Source organism: Cygnus atratus, chromosome 16, assembly GCF_013377495.2.
Source record: "Cygnus atratus isolate AKBS03 ecotype Queensland, Australia chromosome 16, CAtr_DNAZoo_HiC_assembly, whole genome shotgun sequence".
Taxonomy (NCBI): domain Eukaryota; kingdom Metazoa; phylum Chordata; class Aves; order Anseriformes; family Anatidae; genus Cygnus; species Cygnus atratus.
The window spans coordinates 16,096,019-16,118,561 of NC_066377.1; the positions used below are offsets into that span (position 1 = coordinate 16,096,019).

The window sequence follows — 22,543 nt, forward strand, 5'->3', positions numbered from 1 at the left end:
CTTGGCCACAAGGGCACAGTGCTGGCTCATGGTCATCCGGCTGTCCACCAGCACCCTCAGGTCCCTCTCCCCTTTGCTGCTCTCCAGCAGGGCAGTCCCCAACTTACACTGGTGTCTGGGGCTGTTCTTGCCCAGATGCAGGACTCTACACTTGCCCTTGTTATATTTCATTAAGTTTCTCCCTGCCCAACTCTCCAACCTGTCCAGATCCTGCTGGATGGCAGCACAGCCTTCCGGCGTGTCAGCCACTCCTCCCAGTTTTGTGTCATCAGCAAACTTGCTGACAGCGCACTCCTTTCCCTCACCCAAGTCATCAATGAATATATTGAACAGTACTGGTCCCAGTACCGACCCCTGATGGACTCCACTAGATACAGGCCTCCAGCTCGACTCCATCCCATTGACCACAACCCTCTGGCTTCTTCCCTTCAGCCAGTTCACAGTCCTCCTCACCACCCGATCGTCCAGATCACACTTCCTCAGTTTAGCTGCAGAAGGATGCTGTGGGAGATGGTGTCAAAGGCTTTATTGAAATCAAGATACACCACGTCCACTGCCTTTCCATCATCTACCCACCTGGTTATGTCCTCATAAAAGGCTATCAGGTTGGTCAAGCACGACTTCCCCTTGTTGAAGCCATGTTGACTGCCCCTAATGACCCTCTTATCCTTGATATGAATCCTAGAATCACCGCCAAGGATAAGTTGTTCCATCACCTTTCCAGGGATGGAGGTGAGGCTGACCAGTCTATAGTTACCCGGGTCCTCCTTCTTGCCATTTTTGAAGACTGGAGTGACATTTGCTTTCCTCCAGTCCACAGGCACCTCTCCTGATGCCCATGACTTACCAAAGATGATGCAGAGTGGCCTAGCAATGACTTCTGCCAGCTCCCTCAGCACCTGCAGGTGCATTCCATCAGGACCAATGGATTTATGGATGTCCAGTTTGCTTAATTGGTCCTTAACCCAGTCTTCATCAACCAAGGCAAACTCCTCCTTTATCCTGATATATCTTATCAGGGATATTTTATCCAAATATATCTTATCCCAGATATATCCTAACCCTGATATATCTTATCAGGAATATCTTATCCCAGAGAGGGCATGGGATATGCAGGGTCTGGGCCAGTTTCTGACTTGCCTTCACAGTGCTCCCTGTCCAAGTGTTTGAGTGCAGGGCTGAAATGCAACCATTTCACTCCAGTTCCTACACTGCCTAAACAGCATCTCTCTCCTACAGTACCTGCAAATGGCTTAACAAGTTTTCAGCTCTAATACCAGAACTTCTCACCATAACCTGTGCAGTCTCCTTTTCCACTTACAGCCCTGTTCCTGCCTGTGTAGCTCTTACATGTAGAGACTATAAGCTAGGGCTGCATAAAGGCATGACTAAGGCACATTTAAATGCATCCTGGGAGGTTGGATTTGCTGAAAGAACTTAAACGCTCGTAAAGATTTGTCTGACCAAATTGCACCTAAATCTCTTATGAGCTGGCTCACGGCTTCATTTCCAAGGACACTGAACAAAGACCAGAAGTTTTCAGAAGTGGTTGGTGGTTCAGGGAATAACTGAACATACCTACTTTTTCAAAATGTTGAGTGTCTGACCCTGGTGTTCAGGCTTTTCCTAGGGCTCTCATGTTGACAATCAATGCAATACCCTGACTGAGATGACTGTGGGACATCTTTCTCTAGGGCTCATCCCAGCTTATGATAGCTCTGTGTTGGAGCAGGACCAGATGCTGGAGACAGTGCAGAATTCTCTGCACATCACCTACATCACTACAGATATGGTAGCAAGATATATACAGATGTAACATGGTGGCAAGATCACCGTGATGATAACAAGAGCCTTTCAAGGTCCTCTGTGCCATCTCATGAAAGATCTCAGGCCCACACCTGGTTTCAGCTGAAACCCACAGATCTGCTGCCAATGACCTTGAGAAGGTTGGTTAAGCTCTCTGTGTGGCTGTATGCAGGCACCACTAAGGTACCAGGAGAGCAGCCAACTCCAATGTCTTCATACCATGTGGCAAATGCTTACAGGCATGGTTGATAACTCAGATTTTATTTTTCTGGAACAATGGATGCATTTCAGGTTTTACTGGAAAACAAACAAACAACCAAACCAAACCAAACCAAAACAACAAACAAACCACAAACCACACACACACAAATCCAACCAAGCAAGAAAAACGCCATTAAAAGATTTACTGTATTAAATTACTCCCAAGTAATATTTTACCTAGGTTTGTACTCAGAGAAAACTAAACCATTCTTAACAAGTCTGTCAGCAAGTCCAAAAATTAAGGTAAAATTAAGTCCAAAATGAAGATCATTTCCTTTTTTTATACAAAAATTTGGAATGCCTTCAAAATGGAAGTAAACAAAGAAACCATCTACTCAGTAATATCTGTGGCAAGTCAAATCAAAAACTATTGTTACAAAGATTTTTTTTTCTTTAAAAAACAGAAATTTTATCATCAGCCCAGGTCCCATGAATCGGGATGCCTCCGTTGGCCCATCAGCCCTATACTAGAAGGGTGGCATAACCTCATTCACCACCACCTCGTTTTTTGTCTGCTCTTCCCCAAAATCTCTGTTCTGCTCACCAGACTGGGGCTCTTCCATACTTCTTCAGGGCCTCTGGGAGCAGAGCCCCACTCTCCTGCTTGGCCTCATAATGGTACTCCAGCTGAAATCCCTGCCGGCATCCCAAAAGAACCTCCACCAGGCCAGCAAGGTTTGGCCTTGCTGGAAGTGACGGCAGATCAAAGGGCATCCATGGCACAACCTCCGTGTGCCACCAGCTCCATGCCAGCGGCACTGGCAGGTCAGGTATTTTGTTGTCAAGCCTTAACCCGCCACTTCCTTCCAGAAACACTTCTATTCATCTTTCTCCCTGCTGCAAACCCTACTTCCAGCCTCTGGTTTGGAAGGAGATCTGACAGGTTGCTTCTCCAGGGAGACCATCTCTTTCAACTTCCAGCCCAGAAAGTTTTAGATTTTATTAATACTGTTAGGAGTGGGATTTTTAATGCTAAATAAGTTTCATAGAGAAGGATTCAAAGAAGGGATTCACAGGAGTTACAGAGGCTTAAAAAGAAATAAAAAAAGAGCTGTGGATAATATGCTAAATGCAAAGAGCATTTTCTGTGACGTCAGTTTGAGTCAATAACTCTTCCACAGTGCTAAGAGGTCCCTCCACTTGCCCCAGCTCCTTGAGTCCAGAGAATTTCTGCTTTTCATTCCTAGTAAAAAATGCAGTACACCAGGAAGCAAGGAGAATATCTGGACAAGAGGCTAAAAGATCCCCAGGATGATATGCAAAGGGACTTGGCAATTCGCAAACCAGACTTGTGGTTTGTAGCCCCATCCCCACCCACCTGCACGAGGCCAGGCTTATCCCACCCTTCTCCCTGAGAGCACTTCCTTATCTCTGCCATACACATGGAGATGTGGGGGAGCCGCACATAAACAGCTGCGAGGCCTTCCACAGGGCTGGCAGGGGATGTGACAACAGAACAAGGACAGGCACAAGGACACGGTGACAGCATAGGGGCTGCCTATGGGGACAGGTGGAGCTGGGTGCAGGCAGGCCCTGGCTGTGGCATGGTGACCAGGCAGTGACAGTCGTTCCTAGCACCTTTACTGCCTTGCAATGGAGCTGGCAGGCAGCATTGGCAGTGCCGAGGGGAACGGAGCAGGCACAGCAGAGGTGAGCGCTTATCAGGGTGCCCTAGCAGGCTCTTTATGCTGGCACCTCCAAAGAGCCATCTTGTGGTAACACATTTCAGCCAGAACTGACATGAACTGAGAGCAGATGGACAGAGGCTGGAAAGCAGATGGAGAGAAGGAAATTTGGACATAATTTGAAGGCCCCTAAGTGTCTTGTCAGGAAAACACACGTAATGGACAGCTGTCTGAAAGGCAGACCAACCTACAGCCAAGCGTGACTGAAAAGCTGGAACAAAAAGGATGCAAGAGGAGAACAAAGCACAGCCACCACTCACAGGCAAATCATGACGCACTCAAATTATTGATGGTATCTAAAGACAGCCAGAGCACCTGAAGAGATATGCACACACACTGCCTCAAACTTGCTGGCCTACCCTGGTGTGGACAGAGATGGATGTTTTGGTAGCTCTTGAAGGTGTCCAGCCCCACCACTCCAAGCAAATAAAGCTAGGCCCTGTACTGGCTTGCAGCTCTGTGCTGGTGATACAGGTGTACATAAGATCAGGTCAGGCAAGGACAATTTGCCTTTCCAACCATCACCTGGAAAAGACTGGGAACTCTATCAGTCCCTAAAACAACCTGCCTTGACCTCATGCAGCAGCAGAGGGGGTTTACTGGTGGTTTCCTTTACCTTGTGATCTTGGTCAAAAACCCCTTGTGCTGGCAGACACCTGGCTGGTGTCATCTCTGTGCACTGCTTGCTGCAGGGCAGCAAAATCAGCTCACAGCACTGTGCCTGGAGCAGGCTGGTGGTGCTGGGCCACAGCACCACAAGATCCTGGATGGCTTGGCAGGCCTCTTCTCATCCCATCTACCACATTCCCATACTTGCCTTCTCCCTTTCCCTGCCATCCCCATGCTGTCCCACAGCTGCTCAGGGCAGAAGCGCTGGCTCCAGCAGTGTGGCTTGGCTGACAAGTGTCCCAAGCTCCTGTGACTCCATGGTCCTCAGCCATGAGGCTGCTGTGGCTCACAAAGCCTCGCTGCTGCAAGTGGGCCTGGCATCCTGTGCCATGACAGTGGGAGCTGCCCATCAGAGAGACCAGGATGGGAAAATGGGGGAAATGGGAGCGAGTTTGCTGTCTGTATGTTGGTTTCTGCACCCCTCTGCTGGGCAGTCAGTACCATTGCTAAATAACATGGCAGTGAATCACAGCGGAGGGCAGTAATGAGGGCTGGCAGGAAAAAAAAAATCAAAATGCCAGTGAAATAAAAATAACTTCATCAACATTTCAAAAAATGACAGACATTCATCATCTCTACAGCCAGACAGACTGGAGTCAGTGCTAACATCCCCAGGCCCTATTCTGCTTGGAGGCAACAGGTTCAAAAAGTGAAATTTTCATCAGAAGAATCACTGAAAGAAAAACAAGCTGGGAATCCTTGCCCTGCTCTTCTAGTGACATCAGATGCTGAATAGGAGGCATATTAAAAAAATCACTATTACCTCACTGAGCACTCACTTTTTATATTCTTGTAAGGTCTCAGAGGTTGGGGATGCAGGCTTTGAGAGATCCCAAATCAGAGGATTTTTTGGTCTAAGCTCAGCCAAAGATTTCACATGCATTCTGTGACATTATTAAAACAGCGATGTGGCAGCTATATCTACACTTTTCATATAGATAGGTCAATCAGTCTTACACACACATACATATGGGGCAAACTGAAATGACAGAACTTTAGATATACTCCCCAAATTGAATAATACAAGAAATTTTGTCTCAGAGTAAAATTAGTGCTTTGTCTGGGCAAAGAACAGATGATATTCCTGTGACCTTCCTCAGGGACAAGCAGATATCCACCTGGACAGGGATTTTTGATGGAATCTATGACCATGTAGGAGATGCAAATAGTACACATCACATCGGACAGTGCTACTGGGGATACTGCTTAGATAAAGGGCAGATGGGGGAATGAAATCTTTTTGCAGAACAGGAAGCAAGAGACTAAAAGCCACAAAAGCCAGTAGGCACTTCAAAGATTATGTCCAGAGAGTACACACAGAGCATATAAGACACCCAAGAACACATTGAAAAGAAACAAACCAAACCAATCAACCAACCAACCAACAACCAAACAAACAAAAACAGGGAATAAAAAGTCACATTCTAACCACTAATGCACAGAAACTGTTATGGTCCATCCTGCAGATCTGTATGTATGCATAAGGAGGTCCAGTTTTGTTCCAAAGCTCAAAGCCCGGGCTGACACTCATTAGTTGGTGGCTGGGTCTGACCTAGGGATGGCTCTGAAGGAGTTGCTAAGGCACAGCAGATGAATGAGCTGCTTTAACAACAGCCCCTGGGAGCTGTTAACACCTCTTGCGCCTCAGCTCTCTTGCTGACTTCAAAACATTTTCTAGTTTGTGCCCTGACTGGATAATGACAGCTTTTGGAGCTCTTACATTTTAACAGGTTGACGCATCTGGAGGACTAAAAATCCATAGGAAATCATCCATTAAAAGCATGTTAATTTGCAGTGTCCTATCTCTGAGATAGCACTTCTTTTGTCAGTTTGCCTTCTTCCTCCCATTCTAAGGAAGATAACATTATCCTCTGCTGTGCTCCTGAAACTGGGGAGAGGAGCCATGTGAGAGAAGGAAGATGGTCTGAGGGCCCTTAGCAGCTTTTTATTTCATCTCTGGGCCTGCCAGACAGCTATTGGGAGACCTCATACCCTAAGCCTCCCTAAGCCTCCATTCCCTGCACACAAAATGAAACTGCAGGCATGGCAGCAGTGAAATACCCAGCAATGATGGGATGTTTGGTCTCAGGTAGCACAGTACTGGGTACATTTGCCAAAGGCCAGAACTGCATTAGATCACATTTTGCTTGTGAATCGAAACTTGCCCTCCAGTACCAATGACTATGGGATTCACCCAAAGAAGCTATGTAAAAACATGACAAAAGAAAAAAAAAAAAAGCATTCCTGACAGCCTGCACATTTTGCCTCTTGAGCAGCACGCTGAGTTCATAATTGGGTTCTCTGACAGAGCTATGTGACAGGGAATAGTTGATGGGAGAGAAGTGCAACAGAAACACATAGAAATGCTTTCAGACACTTGGCTGTAGCATCCTGAGATGCCAGTCTTGCAGCAAATAACTGATACATAATAAATTAATGATATGCATATTTAATGCTGTTTTCATGAGACACACACATATGTCTGTACCTGCTGCTGGCAAGATTGGAGAAAGATCATCAATTTCACACTAAGGGCTCTGCTGACAACAGATTATAAGAAATAATCACTAGCCAAATATTAGTACTCAACAAGACAGACAAATTACATGTGATACTTTTTATTGGACTAACAATAAAAGACCCTGAAAAGGTTACCAGAGCTCTGCTTTGTGTCTCACAGATTATGAATAATTAGACTTCAAGCCTTTGTATCAAGAGATTAGGAGGAAAAAAGATAAATTGTAGTTTCTTTTTATAATGCTCCTCCCACCTGTCACTCTGGGATTGGTGTGAAGACTGTAATATTTATCTTCCTCCATTCCTCTGTTGACTGTTTTGTCTTAAGTGCCCTGGAAAAAGCACCAAAGGTTTGAACTAGAGAGTTGTGACTTACAGTTCTGCAGAGACAGATGATTTGGTAGGTCATGCCACAAAACTCATGCATTTGAGACATTTATCCTGGGTTCCCAGGGGTCAGAAATACATGTCCCTCTGGAGAAGAAAGTAATTGGATCCTATCTGCATCTCCTTTGAGCAACGTCCACCAGTCTTCCTGGCCTGTATAAGAGGCAAGTTTCATCTCTGGTCACTGCATCAGTGACCACTTTTACAGCCACTCCTTGCCTCCCAGGGTTACCAACAGACCATAAGAGAAGGCATTAGATAAAACCTTTAATCACAGCCAAGGCTGGTCAAATGGCTCTCTAAATGGCCCTGGAATAGAGCGATTTTTGTTGTTCTCTTACTATGCAGCAGTCTGGTCATAACCCAGCCATCATGCCTTGTAAGATAGGAGCATGCTAGAGGAAAAAGAAACAACGTGAAAAACAGGCAACTGATTATTGTCCCACAACCAGTGACAAAAAGGGCAGAGGTGTGGGAATCAAGGATTTGAAAATGGCTTGAGAGCGCACTGGAGGGGGACACAGGGCATAGCACCCAGTGAGGAGGAACCCTGAAGACCCTTTATCCTTCCTCAAGCATAGGAACAAAATAAGGAAACAAAGCTACAAGGATCCTAGCATGACTCCTCCCTCACTTTCCATTGGCCTCAGCAAATCTCTCTCTGTGGCCATCTGCAAAGAGCTTTAAGATGTCCTCCCAGAGTGTATAATGGGGGCCCTCAGAGGCTTGTAAGATGTGCCAGTCAATGCTCTTGTATCAGTATCCCACAAAATAAGGGACTTCGTATCCCATACAGTCACATCCTCTGTATCGTTATTGAATATGTGCATATAGGCTACTGATACTTCTCTGGAAAAAAGGGCACTGTTGCATGTGGAGATAACTGCACAATTCCTCTGTCACTGGATGGGTTCAGCACATGTGCTGTTCTGCATGTGTGCTTTACTGGTTGCAGTGGGTTTACGTGGTAAGGTTTTGGTAGCAGGGGGCCATAGGGGCCACTTCTGTGAGAAGAATCCAGAAGCTGCCCCATGTTAGATAAAGGCCCCGCTGCTGACCAGAGCTGAGCCAATAAGTGATGTTGTTTGCGCCTGTGACAGCATATTTAAGAAATGGAAAAAAAAAAAAAAAAACGATGCTAAACAGCAGCTGGGAGAGTGAGAGGAGTGAGAAACAGCCCTGCAGACCCCAAGGTCAGTGCAGCAGGAGGGCTGGAGGTGCTCCAGGCACACAGCAGCAGTTCCCCTGCGGCCTGTGGAGAGGCCCCTGGTGGAGCAGGCTGTCCCCCTGCAGCCCATGGGTCCCACACGGAGCAGATCTCCACGCTGCAGCCCGTGGAGGAGCCCCCGGTGGAGCAGGTGGATGTGGCCTGGAGGAGGCTGCGGCCCATGGAGAGCCCCTGCAGGAGCAGGCCCCGGGCTGGAGCTGCAGCCCGTGGAGAGAAGCCCCCGCAGGAGCAGGAGGTCTGGGGGGAGCTGCTGCCTGTGGGGGACCCAGGTTGGAGCAGTTTGCTCCTGGGGGATGGACCCGTGGTACGAAGCCATGTGGGAGCAGTTCTTGAAGAGCTGCTGCCTGTGGTCAGCCCCCGCAGGCTCAGTTCGGGAAGGACGGCATCCTGTGGGAGGGACCCCACATGGGAGCAGGGGCAGCGAGTGACCGAGAAGGAGTGCCGGAGATGAAATGTCATGGGCTGACCACACCTACAACTATCTGTACCCATTTATGCTCCAGCCCTTAGCTGAACAGACTATTTTTTCTCCATTTCTGAGACACTGTCTGGGAATATTCTCCCAAGAAAAAGCAGTGAAATAAACCTCAACTGAAAGTCTCAGAGATCAGAGGATGCAGGGATAACACTTTTGTCGTGAAGAACTTATTTTTACTGTTGGAGAGGGGAAAGAAATTCCTTGTACTAAGAGGCAGAGATGTTGAAATTGAGTGTCATCACCTATGAGATAGAAGTTTTATGGACTGTGTGGAAAGTACAGAGCTGCAGTCCTTTTGGAAAAGGCAGTTCCTTTGAGGCTCTCATCTTGAAGAGCATCCACTTGCAGGGAAGCCCTTAAGAACAGGCTTAGCTTTCCTTATCCTTGAACTTATGTACAGGCTTATACATTATCTTAAACCAAACACAGGACATTTTAACGAGAAATACATAATCAGGTTGTTTCCACCAAGTGTTAGAATGCAGCTGTCCTACATGGTGGTTGCCAGCACAGATTTCAAATGAATAATCATATCTGATATTTTTGAAATTTGGGTCAGTGAATCATTATCCTCTTAGAGAACAGGAGTGGAAAATAATAGGATATAGCTGTAGAGGAGAGAGGACCTTAATGATCACATATTATAACCGGCAGTTATCTCAAAGACACAAATGACTTTATTAAATGATTTATTTATTTATAATTTATTTTAAAATTTTGGTAAGAGAAACCTTCCATTCTGTGTATACAAAACTCATCACAATGGCATTGCTATTCATGGGACAGGCTTATGAACGCTATTGCATTTTAGCAACATACAGCTAAAATACTTTTCCTGTCTTGTTACTTAGAAAGTATTGGTGCTTCAGAACTTTCCTGCAAACGGAATAGGTGAAAGCTCATGAGTGTGAAATACCCATCAGCTCTGCCAGGAGATCTTTCATTGTATGCTCAGCACAAGGTACAGCGTATCTTGTGACATTCCCCTCTGTGCTGTGCTCTGTGGGATTAAGCAAAGCCTTTTAAACTTCCAGCACAGAGCTGATGAACACTACAACCTGGTTGAGTAAATGGTTAAATTTACTCACAAGTCAAAGTATCTCCTGGTGCTTATTGTATAGAAAAAATACATCAGGCTTGTAAATTGGTGTATAATCAGCGTCTTTCTAAGGCAGACAGAGAAGATTCCGTAAACTAATAAAACCTTCTCAGCACTGTCCATTATGATGGAGAGAAAGGGGTCACCTGTTGTCTCTTCTATTATACGAATCAAGGTTTTATTAAATGAGAAAAAACAAGAGTAAGAGATTTCCCCAACTTCTTTAACACAACCTCTGTAATTGCTTTGTTGAGGATTAACTCATGGAGTGGAGCAACATCCTTAAAATTGAAGGCAATCTTGGCGTCTTCGTTGGGTTATATTACTGACATTAATGTTCATAATTTACATTAGGTAATGCATTAGGTGAATATGAGCTGCTTTTCATGCAGCTGAGAAAATTCAGGAGTAGAAGTAAATGTGTTCTTTCCCCCTGTATAGTATACAATATAAAAGAAACTTATTAGAAAACACTTCTATCTATTTATATCAAATATACAAACCATAGTATATACTATGTAGTCATATTACTGTGAAAAGCCCATTAGAGTAAAACAGTGGCTTTAATATACTGGGAGGGTGCTTCTTATTTACAACAAAGCAAATCAGGACATGGAACTTGTTAACTTTTATCTGACATAAAGGCTGGCTCCCAAGTAAACTGTGTCTGGAAAGCACCTGAAGAGAGGCCACTGGGCTTCCCAGCCCACTAGAGACCTGCTACTACTTACAGAAATGGAGTTTTTTTCAATGCCAGGGGCTTGTTTAGAGCGCCCAGCCCAGGCTAGCTCACGGGGCACTGTTCCCAGACGGGCTGAGCACAGCCCCACGAGGCCGCCCACCCCCACCCGTCCCCTCCCAGCACCCCAGCGGGCCGGGCACCGGGCGGAGCTGGTGAGCTGGACGCCGCGGGTAACCCGCAGACGTCGGGCTCCGGCCCGCAGCGCGGCAGCTGCCGGGCCCCGCGGCTCGGAGGAGCGCGGACAAGGCCCCGGCCTCGCCCCGCGGCGGACACCACTGCGCGTGCGCCAAGTGGCGTCGCCGAGACCTTCGGTCAGGTCCCGCCACAGCCGGGAGCGCGCGCAGCGCCAGCTGCCGCCCCGCCGGAGCGCGCCCCGAGCTCTGCGCACGCGCGTAGGCACGCCGTCCGCCGCTCTCCCCCCCTCCCCCCGCATTCGCTTCTGCCCGTGCGTGGGAGCGTGATGACGTCCGCGGTGGCGTTTCCCTTCCCCCCCCGCCTTCGCCGTAACGTCCGCGCCGGCCCCGCCCCCCTCTATAAAGCGGCCGTGGGCAGCGGGCGCCATTGTGCTGCGGAGCAGGCCGCGGCGGAGCGTGCTCGTGGGCCCCCGGGCACCCTCTCCCCGCGCTCCTCTCCCTCGCGTTCGTCTCCTCCTCCTCCTTCTTCTCCTTCCCTCCCCTCTCCCCTTCCCTCCCCCTCCGGCTGCGGACATGCCGCGCGTTTACATCGGCCGCCTGAGCTACCACGTCCGGGAGAAGGACATCCAGCGCTTCTTCAGCGGCTATGGCCGCCTGCTCGAGGTCGACCTCAAAAACGGGTGAGCGCCGTGCCGGGAGCCGGCGGGCGAACGCCTCGGGCCCGGTACCGCGCGTCGCCTTCTCCGGCAGGGCCGGGCAGGCCGCGCCTGGCAGCTCCCCCCCCCCCCCCCCCCCCCCCCCCCCCCCCCCCCCCCCCCCGCCATGTTGTCGGCGGCTCTCGCGGCCGCGCTGCCGCGTGGCGCCCGACTCAAAATGGCGGCGGCGCGGGGGGGAGCGAGGGCGCTGCGGCGGGGCCGGCCCCCATTGTCCCGGCGCGGCTCGCGCTGCCAGCCTCTGCCCCCGGGGAGCGGCCGGGGGGCGGGCGGCGAGGAGCCAGGCGGGGCCGTCGGGCGCGTCGTCCCCACCCCGCCGCGCGTCGGTGCTTGCGGGGCTGGGCTTGTGGCTGACGGGCCCGTGCCTTCTCCCCCCAGTTACGGCTTCGTGGAGTTTGAGGACTCCCGAGACGCCGACGATGCCGTTTATGAGCTGAACGGCAAGGATCTGTGCGGGGAGCGCGTGATCGTGGAGCACGCCCGCGGCCCCCGCCGCGACAGGGATGGATACAGCTACAGTAGTCGCAGTGAGTATGGGCCCGTCTTTCTGCTTGGTTACAGGGCTGCTTCGGGCAAGGGACTGGAGGCAAGGGGAGGCAGCTCGGCTGTGTTGGCAGGGCAGAGCCTGGGGTGATAGATTGGATGGGACCGAGTCCCTTGGGGCTCTGGGGGTGGGTTGGCACTATCTCTGCAAGTATGGGAGCAGGGGATACCTGGTGCATCGCTGGGAGCGAGCTGTCTGTAGACATAGTGTTAATAGATGTTCTTCCTGGCACCAGCATTGCACTCAGGTACCCCCTTAAGAAATCTACAAATGCAAATACGTGAAACAATTCTGGCTGCAAAATTGTGGCCCCTTCTAGAAAGGGTTTCTTGTTATTTAGAAACTATATGCTCTGCTATTTAAAGGCTCCAACGTTCTTTGGAGCATTTAGATAAATCAGTGATGTTCCATCACTAATGTTTATGAATAAATACCATTGCATAGTTGGGGTAGAAGCAGTCAGTTGTAAAATTTCATGTAATGGGTGGGGGAGGATTTCAAGCAAGAAATTACTGTCTTAAGTGGGGGATATTGTAAACGTTTCTGTGCTCAGCTAACTTGTGTAATTTCTTGAGGAGCTGAGCTATATTTAACTTAACTGGCCTGGTACTGTAATTAAAGTACTATGGCTCACTTTCAGTAATCTCTAGACTCTTTGTGTTGGGGGGGGTGGGAATCTGTATTTTTTTTTTAAATCAAATGTATGTTGTTTAAAATTGTTGCATGTTCAATTTCAAACTTTTTAACAAGTCCTTGATGTTTCAATTTAAAAGTGACCAGTGGGGCTGAGGCTGTGTCCACTGAGGCTAAGATGACTGCCTTTCCTGATGGCCATGGCTTTTCCATACATTGTGTGACCCTTGCCCTATGACCCTTTGGCTGACCTTACCGGAAGCCATGACGACAGCAGCCTTTTGCCATTAGACGCAGGGTGATGGTGAGGATTCCAAGGGTTAAGACAAAACTGGTTAAACTGAACTAGGTGACTGTTACCTTGCGTGTTTTGTGGCCAAACCACCACCAAAAACCTCATGCTGTGATGTAAGTACTTAGTGTAACTAGTAAACGTTTTTGTAAAATGTAGAAATGCATGTAATCAGTTAAGTTTTATATTTTACAATGTTCTGTAAAATAAAACTTAGCAAGGTGAAATCTAATAAGGAGCAGTCACTCTCTAACAGATCTTAGGAGGACAGACTTGTAGGATTTTAGTCTGTTTGATTTGCCATTAATATAGATTATGGCAAAATTGAAAGTTTATTGGAGGCATAGAGAAATAAAGTCCTACTCCAGTAAATATAACTGTTTAACTAACTTTTTCAGAACATTTTAGTTTTCTTCATGCTAGAAGACAATCTAACTTTATTTCTTTGCACAATAAAGGTGGGGGTGGTGGCGGATATAGCAGTCGGAGACAATCTGGAAGAGATAAATATGGACCGCCTGTTCGTACAGAGTACAGACTGATTGTTGAAAACCTTTCCAGTCGCTGTAGTTGGCAGGATTTGAAAGTATGTATTAATGTTCTATAATAGAGCATGTTGTGATTAGCAGGAACCAATAACTTCCTTTTAATGTAATTGTTCATTTTGATTTAAGTAGAAGTAATTGAGAAGTATGAATGTGCACGTGAATGCACACAATGCTTTTTACATCTGCTCAGACTCATCTTAAGCTAATGTAGTTGCAGAGTACAAGTATATGGAGTGGTTGTGTAACTTTTCATCTACTCTCAAGGATTTTCATGAGGCAAGCTGGGGAGGTAACCTATGCAGATGCTCACAAAGAACGTACAAATGAAGGAGTAATTGAGTTCCGATCGTACTCGGACATGAAGCGTGCCCTGGACAAACTGGATGGCACAGAGATAAACGGAAGGAAAATCAGGCTGGTTGAAGACAAGCCACGGTCAAGCCATAGGCGATCTTACTCTGGCAGCAGGTCAAGGTAACTTTTGGGACGTGTTACTCTCTATATCAAGACCAGTTAAACTTGAGAATGGGTATATGTAGGCTGGCCTACAGTAATTACCTTCAATTGATATTCTAGGAATAGGGCAATTCCTGAGAAATGTGGAAGGAATTATTTTATGTGATATGGCAAAGCTGGTGTTGAGAATTTTTTGTGTGAAACATCAGATGTAATTGGCTGACAGTATATTGAGTCTGGGTGGATTAGTGGTATGTCTTGATGTGGGTGTATTACTGACAAGTTCTTTAATAGTTTTTCTGTGTTAGATGGCATAGCAGGGTACACCAGACAAAGAATAAGGGATGTTAAATGTTAACGTTAAATGTTTCTAGGTCACGATCTAGAAGACGATCTAGAAGCAGAAGTCGTAGGAGTAGGAGCAGCCGCAGCAGGTCCCGTAGTGTCTCTAAAAGTCGTTCCAGGTAAGCGATACATTGATTTGTGTTAGTACAGGAGTTGCTGCTTATTAACTGATAACTATTTACAACAGCTATAATATAAGTGTACTTCAGTTCATGTAGAGTAACTGTCTTTCTTTTCAAAAGATCTAAATCCAGGTCACGAAGCAAAGACCGCTCGCGTTCCAGATCTAAAAGCAGGAAGTCTAGATCAAAGAGCAAATCGAAACCCAAGTCTGACAGGGGTTCGCGCTCTCACAGCAGATCCAAGGAGAAGTCTGAGAAGTCTCGGTCCAGGTCCAGGTCCAGGTCTCGATCTCCCAAAGAAAATGGTAAAGGAGATGCTAAGTCTAAATCCAGGTCAAGGAGTAGGTCTCGTTCCAATTCTCCACAGCAGCAGCCATCTACCAAGGCTCGTTCAGAGTCACCACCCAAAAGAGCTGCATCGAGGTCCCGTTCCAGATCTCGTTCAAAGTCTCGCTCACGATCAAGATCTAGTTCAAGAGATTAAGACTAGAACTCTCCTCTTAAATTGCACACTATTATGGAACATTTTTCCTACTTGTCAGGCCATTAGTGTTACGTTAGTACTTCAGAAGTTTTTTTCTATTGCAGGAGCAGATGGCCTAAGAACTAAGTAATGAGGCATAAAGGTTTAATTTGTATCCTAAATTTGAAATTACAAGATCAGATGGTGGTACAAAGCAGGAAAAGCCCCCCCCCCTTTTTTTTTTTTAGAAATTCAGCTAAAACTTTGATTTTATAACATTTCCACAGGAGTAACTTAACTACTCTTAAGTGTAAAGTGGTTTTTATATTAAAAAATGAATATAACAAGCTTAAATCTGGGCTTTTTTGAAAGTATCATTTTTTTCATTTTTTCGTGGTTTTAGAACTGAATATCATTGGCTTCATAGGTTTACAGCTTGCTACCAAAGGTAGGATTGCCTTGCTGAGCAGGTCAGATAATTCTCTAGCTTATCTTAATTTGTGGGAGCAGGCTGCAAAACTATAAACTGTTAACATTACTAGGAAAACCTTAGACCAGCAATAAACTCAAGTTGGAGCATTTGTGTTGCATCTTAACTTGCCAAAAGAACATTCCCCCCCCGATACTGTGACTGTATTAAAGGTAATAAAGGTACTCTGTAACCTGTGTCATACAGTATTGCTGCAAGTCATACTTTTGAAACGTAAAAGAATGAAAGTGCTCTGACATTTTTTTTGCTTGACTATCAAGTGACAGTTGTCAGACACTAATGTCTCTTGGATGTGGTCCAAGTCACTAGTATGTTGTATGGTTTGTCAGCTCAAAATATCTATTGGATATGAAAACTAGCTAAATAAAGCTGTCTTCCCTCCCTTTTGACTCATTTATGTTAACATTTTGCTTCAGAATAGAACTACAATCCTATTGTGTGTGAATCTGAACTTTACTGGAAGTGTAATCTCTTCGAGCTAGAGTTCTAGTCTTAACAAAGGCTTTGCTAAACCACAGTTGCCAATTCACTTAAATTGTGGAATAGAACTCATCCCAAAAATTCCCCTTTATAGCTAAATTGATTTTTGTAACATGCAATAGGAAACATTAGAACTGCCTTGTACTCTTTATACAATGTGTAGTTTGACTTGTATAAAATTAAATTGGTGACTCAAGCTGTTGTGTTTATTACAGTGTTATGGACTTCTGGGAGAATGCTGGGGAAATAACAATTTATCCTACTTACCTCTTTTACTGGAGTAACTACTTTGTTTTAGCAGGAGACTTGGGAATTCTTGAAATAAAGTTGGTTTTGTGCTTGAGATGAGCTAGTCAACCAGACAGTTATTCATTAGAAAATTCATTAGTTTTTCATTGTCCTTAAAGTGTGACTGAATGTGAAAGCATCTCTGAGTTACCAGGATTTTTAGACACCTGTTGAGATAAATTGGATCATGTACTAGGAGCTGCATTCAAATGTGACTTGATGCCAACTTGCCAGGAGTTGCTGTATTAGCTAAACACTTCTTGCTATTTCCTTATCACAGCTTCAGCTTTTGCCTGTTACATACTAGTATTTGTTCTAGTAGAAGAAGGGATCTAAAGATGAGTGAAGCTTGTTCTGCTTCATAAGCACACATTCCTAGTGAAACATGAACTGAAGTCATTTCAAGGCTTATGTTGGCAGAAGATTGGATTACTTCTGTATTGCACACTTTCAGTGTTGTATCTACCCCAATGCTGTGGTTTAACCCAGTCAGCAGCTCAATACCACACAGCTGTTTGCTCACCCTCCCCCCCCTCCCTCTCTGGGATGGGGGAGAGAAATGGGAAAGTGAAGCCTGTGAGTTGAGATGAAGACAGTTTATTAAGACAGGAAAATAATAATGATAATAGTACTACTACTACTACTGTGTACGAAACAAGTGATGCACAATGCAATTGCTCACCACCTGCTGACTGATGCCCAGCCTATTCCCGAGCAGCTGGCCCCCCACCCCAGCTAGCCACCCCTGTATATTGTTCAGCGTGACCCCATATGGTACGGAATACCCCTTTGGCCAGTTTGGGTCAGCTGTCCTGGGTCTGTCCCCTCCCAGCTCCTGCTGCAGCCCCAGCCTGCCCGCTGGCAGGGCAGAGCGAGAAGCTGGAAAGTCCTTGGCTTAGTGTAAGCGCTGCTCTGCAGCAATTAAAACAGCAGCACGTTATCAGCACTCTTCTCATTCTAATCCAAAACATAGCACCCTACCAGCTACTAGGAGGAAAATTAACTCTATCTTAACTCAAACCAGGACACCCAAGCATGGAAAAAATCTGCACTGTTTGAGCTGCTGTGCCGAGCTTTCCTACATGGAGTTTTGCAGATATTTCTGTTATAACTAGATCCACAGTTCTGAAGAGTGTTTGGTATCAAAGTTTATTTTCTGCATCTGGAATGAGAGCAGGCTACTAGGGTTAGTGATAAAAGTGATTTTTTTTTTTTTTTTTAAAGAAATGAGGTTTTAGTTAAGGTATACTTTAGCGGAATGGCTAGCAAACTTACGTGCTGTAAGTTCTGATCATTGCAGGTTGTACTTTCTCTGCTTTGGGCTTCAACAGTGGGGGTTTTAGTGGGGACTTTTAACAGAAGTCAGATGATTCTGTGCTACGTGTGTGGAAATATACCTCCCTGAAACTTACTGACACAAAAGCATGTTGGTTTAAAAAAAAAGGGGGAGTAGGTTAGATTTCATGGAGGATTGCTGCCCTTTAATTATCTTTTGGTAAAACGCATGCTCCTCAAAACAGGAATTGTGAGCTTGGAGATCAGTAGCTTAGAAGCTATGTATGTTTTCAATAAATTTGTAATAAAACAAGAAAATAATTAGTTTCTTGCATGTGCCTGTAGATATTAATGACAGTTGGTTTCTACGACCAGTTCCCAGTGTGAGTTTGTATTGGCCTTATAGTAGCAGTTAGCATCTCTCATAACAGTGCATTAGTTAGTGATGGCTTTTACCAACTATATTAGCTTTTTAAAGTAAGATTGTTAGGACAATGATTGTTTGGAGTCATCTTTATTCGTGAATACTTGGAGGAAGGGCCTAGATTGGATTTAACCAACCTGCCTATAACTCCTTTAAATGTTGAAGTTCTATTTAACTATTACTGGAACAATGTGTGATGTCTCCCGTGGTTACTATACAAAGATAAATGGCCTTGTACCACACTAATGAAACAGGAATTCCTTGGTATCACCTGCATCCTTCTGGATTTTTTCCTGTGGCAGGCTAGTAGGATTTCAATAGTGCCAGATACTGAGCCAGTGCAGTTAAGTGCTAGGCCTTCTATAACCTTAAGAATCCACAAAAACCCCTAACAAACAAACAACAAAAAACAAACAACAACAAAAAAAAAACAATCCCTTTAGCTCTGCTAGTGTCACTTGTTTGTGGCAGTGGAAGACAATCTGGTGTCAGGTGTGTTCACAAGTACGACTATTTCTGAGATCTCTTTTAGATGTTACAAAAGTGTAGTTTGCATGAATAATGTCTTAAACTTCATAGAAGAGCAAAAAAAGATCACAGAAGACTTGCATGCATAGCCGTATTGTGGGGCTGTAGCGTGTGCTTTCCATCAGCCTGCAGTAGCAGCAGTAGGTGATGGCAAAACCATCTGGTGTTGCTCATAGCTCAATTTTAACCCTTAACTGCAAGCCAACCCCCCTGAGTTTTTACTGTCCTGCATGATGCCATATGGCATGGAATGTCCCTTCGGCCAGTTGGGGTCAGTTGTCCTGGTTCTGTCATCTCCCGTCTTCTTGTGCACCCCCAGCCTCCTCACTCATGGGGCAGTACAATAAGCTTAGAAGTCCTTGACTAAACAGAAGCTCTGCAACAACTAAAACATCATTGTGTTATCAGCATTATTCTCATCTTAAACCCAAAACACAACACAGTACGTGCTACTAGGAAGAAAGTAACTATCCCAGGTGAAACCAGGACAGGGGGATGTGCTTATGTATTAGGTGTCCTAACTAATGCAATATAAATTTGTTCTTGAAAAAATACGCATTGTCATCAAACATGAATTGAAGGATTGATTTTTAAATGTTAGTGTCAGCAGTTTTTGAAGGAGAAATCAATGCTGTACCATTAAAAAAAAAAGTCAAGTTTAGAACCTCTGTGGCGGTATTTGGAGTCTGTTTCAAACCTGTTCCTGTTTTTGAAAAACATGTCTCTTCCTACATTTTGGTGTTTGACACAATTGCAAATTCCATAAATTAGTTATTTCCATGATGTTAAATATCTGCCTTAAAGGTAGATGGTGCAAATGCCTCACACCTTCGCTGTGTCTCAAACTCTGGCAGACAGTAGGAAAGTGTTTATGTAGGTGATGAGTCAGAATGCTTGTCATGAGTGACCTGTAGCTTTGGAAGCATTAATGCGATCCACCCTTTTTCCACAAGTTTTGTTTTGTGTTTAGGTAGACTTGAATAGTGCAATGTGGGCTCTTAACTCTCAAAGCTTCTTTACGCTATTATTTTTGCTAAACGTGTATGCAGATGTTGAAGAAGTTTCAGTTGTTTCATTTTACCTGGCTTTGTGAGATTTGAGCTTAATTCCTTTTAGCAACATCTTTCAATGAAATGTCTAAGTTGCTTAACTAAATAAACACAGCTGCAGTAACCTGCATGCAAGGGAACAGATTACAGCAATTGGTATAATCTATACTGCTGGAAGAGTAGTGGCAATAGGAAGATGTCTACAACTAGCACATGTTTTGGAAGGTATGTACAATGGTTCATAGTTTTGGAGATGATCCTGGGTGATTGTCTACAGGGCTACATCCTCTTGTTCACAGAAATTTGCTCCTGCAGCGTGACCTGCTTTGATTTAGAAATCTCTAATGCACATTTTAAAAAAGGAGTATTTTGACTTGTTTTAAAAGCAAAACCTTAAGTTTTGCTCGAATGTTTTGATTAAACAGGGCCACAGTTCAGTGATTTCAGTCCAAAATACTGAAAATCAAGGAGGTGAAGCCAGCGTTGGAGGTGACTGGAAGATGCAGCTTGTGCTCTCATGTGGATGGAGGTGTAGGTGGAATTTGGCAAATAAATGGTCTGTGCAGCTCCTGGAACAGATTATGTTGTGTATATGAGTAGTAAATATTAATGCTGTTAGGTAAGTAGGTGTGAAATAGATCACGTCTCATCTGCTTGGTGTAATCACAATGTACAACTGCACCTGATTTATCTGCTAGTCAAGAGAAATGTTGCTCCTAGAAATGGGTAAAGTGCAAAACCTTTCCCCTGTGCAGCATTTGTGTTCCTTATTCTGCTCAGTGTCAGCATCACTGCTCAGCATCAACATGAGAAGAAAATAATGCTGCATACAGTCTTTCGTGATCGTAGTGGCACAACAGTTACATTGTGCAATTAGCTTGAGGGGCAGTGTGCAACGGCTGCCCTGGGATTGCAAATCCTGTTCTGCTGAGCTGCCTGGTAGAGGCATGCCACTCAGCCTAGAGTAAATGCTGCCAGTAACTGGGAAGACAGCATAAAATATTTTAAAAGTGCCTCTTAGTTACCTTGTCTTGGTCTATTCTCTGATGATTAATAATTGTTGCTCTATGAGCTGAAAGTGTAATCCACCATTTGCCATAATTTGGGTGTCACCTATTACGTCTGACAACTATAAGCAGAATTTTTCATAGTTATCAGTTTATGAAAACCCTCTAGAGACAGTGAAACTGAGGAACAGAACCAAAGTGACTTGCCCAGTGAATTAATAAAACAGAAGCTATGCGTGCCAGTTTGTAGTTCAAACTCTTATGTTGCCTCATGTTTTGCAAGGTCTCAGTCAGGCTGTTGGGTCAAATGAGTGTGAGATATGACTGAAGGTGAGGAGTGGCAGGCACAGCCACCTGCAGGGTACTGCCATCCCGCACAGCAGGAATGCATTAGGATTTATGTCTTGTATGTATGTCTCTTGGTAGGCACTGACTACTGAAAGTGGCAGTTACATTAGACACAAAGAGCTTGCTCCTGCTCTCCCCAAAGCAAGCAGAAATACCAGTTACCCCGGATTTCATATGGCAGGATGTGGCCTGAGGGGTGTACAGAAAGTTGCCTCTCCCAGCCTGTCCAACGTGTATCAAGTGCTGTTTTCAACAGCTGTACACCTTTTTGCACTTCTTGTTCTGCTTCTGGTCTTGGTTTCTTTAGCTCCAACCTTCTGTGGATAAGCAGGACAAACACTGTATGTCCAAAAGGCACATTTTTTGTACCCATGAGATTCTACAGGGTAGACAGACAAACTGTACTGTTTTTTGACCAGCACTTACTAAGCACTGCTCAGCACTGAGCAACAGCAAGTCCTACATTTCCTCACTTCCTAGAGATCTTTGGAGATTTCATGTTAATATTTTGTAGTTATTCTTTGTGCCTGTGGAATGAGTGCTAAGGAGGTCCTCCTCGCTCTCCACTGGGGCAGCACACGCCTGCCTACTTCAGATAAGGCCTCAGGAACTAGTTTGATCTTGGAGGTCTCTTAACTGCTAGGTAAGATGTAGATATGTTACCATCAGCGATGGAGTTTGATTGCTCTCCAGGGGAGTTAGGTTAACATTAATGACTTAGAGGAGCTGCCATCTTTCATGCCTCCTGCCTGATGTAGCCCAATTTCAAGCTTAATTTTTGAAAAAGGGTGAAAATCATGTTTAAGCCACCTCAAAACCCCAATGCAAGGCAAGGATGGGAGATGCTGGGGCCCTCAAGCTCAGCCCGACTTCTCAGTATTGTGGGAACAAAGTGCTTCATGACTACCTGCTTCTGCTATGAAAAGGGGTGGAGGCAAGACAACGTGGCAGAGCTGGATTTACCGTTCCCACCACAGTTTATCAGAGTTCCTGAGTGGGGTTGTTCCCTCTAACAGCAATCAAAGCTGCCATGCCTTGTCCACACCAGCTCTCCAGGGCTTGGGTGTAAGCAGAGGCGCTGTTTTGCTGCTGAGCGGCGTGCAGCATTTCTCTGCTTTGCCCAGAACCGGCACCAAGAGCTGCACTCGAGCGGGTGTGCTCCCCTTCCTGGAGCTCTGTGCTGGTCAGCACTGGCCTTCGCTCCCACCCCACGGCTGTTTTGCTGCCCGCGTGCTGGCAGCCGTTGCCTCGGCTGGGCTGACTGGTCCTTGGCGGTCACTGCTGGTGCCGGGTCCCACCTGTGCTCTATGCTGGGCACCGGCGGTGCCCGGAGGGCCGGGGAGCCCCGGAGCTCGCCGCTGCTCCAAGGCCGCGCCCCGCTCCCGGGCCTCGCCGGCCGGGCCCCGCCGCCCGCTCCGTGCCTGCGGGACGCGGCGCAGCGCCCGGCGGAGCTGGGCCGGGCAGGGTGGCGGTGGCGCGGCCCGGAGGAGGGCACCGCGGGCAGCGGGCGGCTCCCGGGGAGCCTCGCGGCC

The 22,543-nt window shown here is 46.0% G+C and overlaps 1 protein-coding gene across 1 annotated transcript; it reads left to right on the plus strand.

Moving 5' to 3' along the window:
• Positions 1–11,413: 11,413 nt before the first annotated feature.
• On the plus strand, positions 11,414–16,435 carry SRSF6 (serine and arginine rich splicing factor 6). The gene is made up of 6 exons (XM_035548562.2): positions 11,414–11,686; positions 12,098–12,246; positions 13,647–13,773; positions 14,001–14,210; positions 14,567–14,656; positions 14,780–16,435. Exons 1-6 carry the CDS (start codon positions 11,580–11,582, stop codon positions 15,141–15,143), a joined length of 1,047 nt encoding a protein of 348 aa, XP_035404455.1. The 5' UTR covers positions 11,414–11,579; the 3' UTR covers positions 15,144–16,435.
• The last annotated feature ends 6,108 nt before the right edge of the window (positions 16,436–22,543 follow it).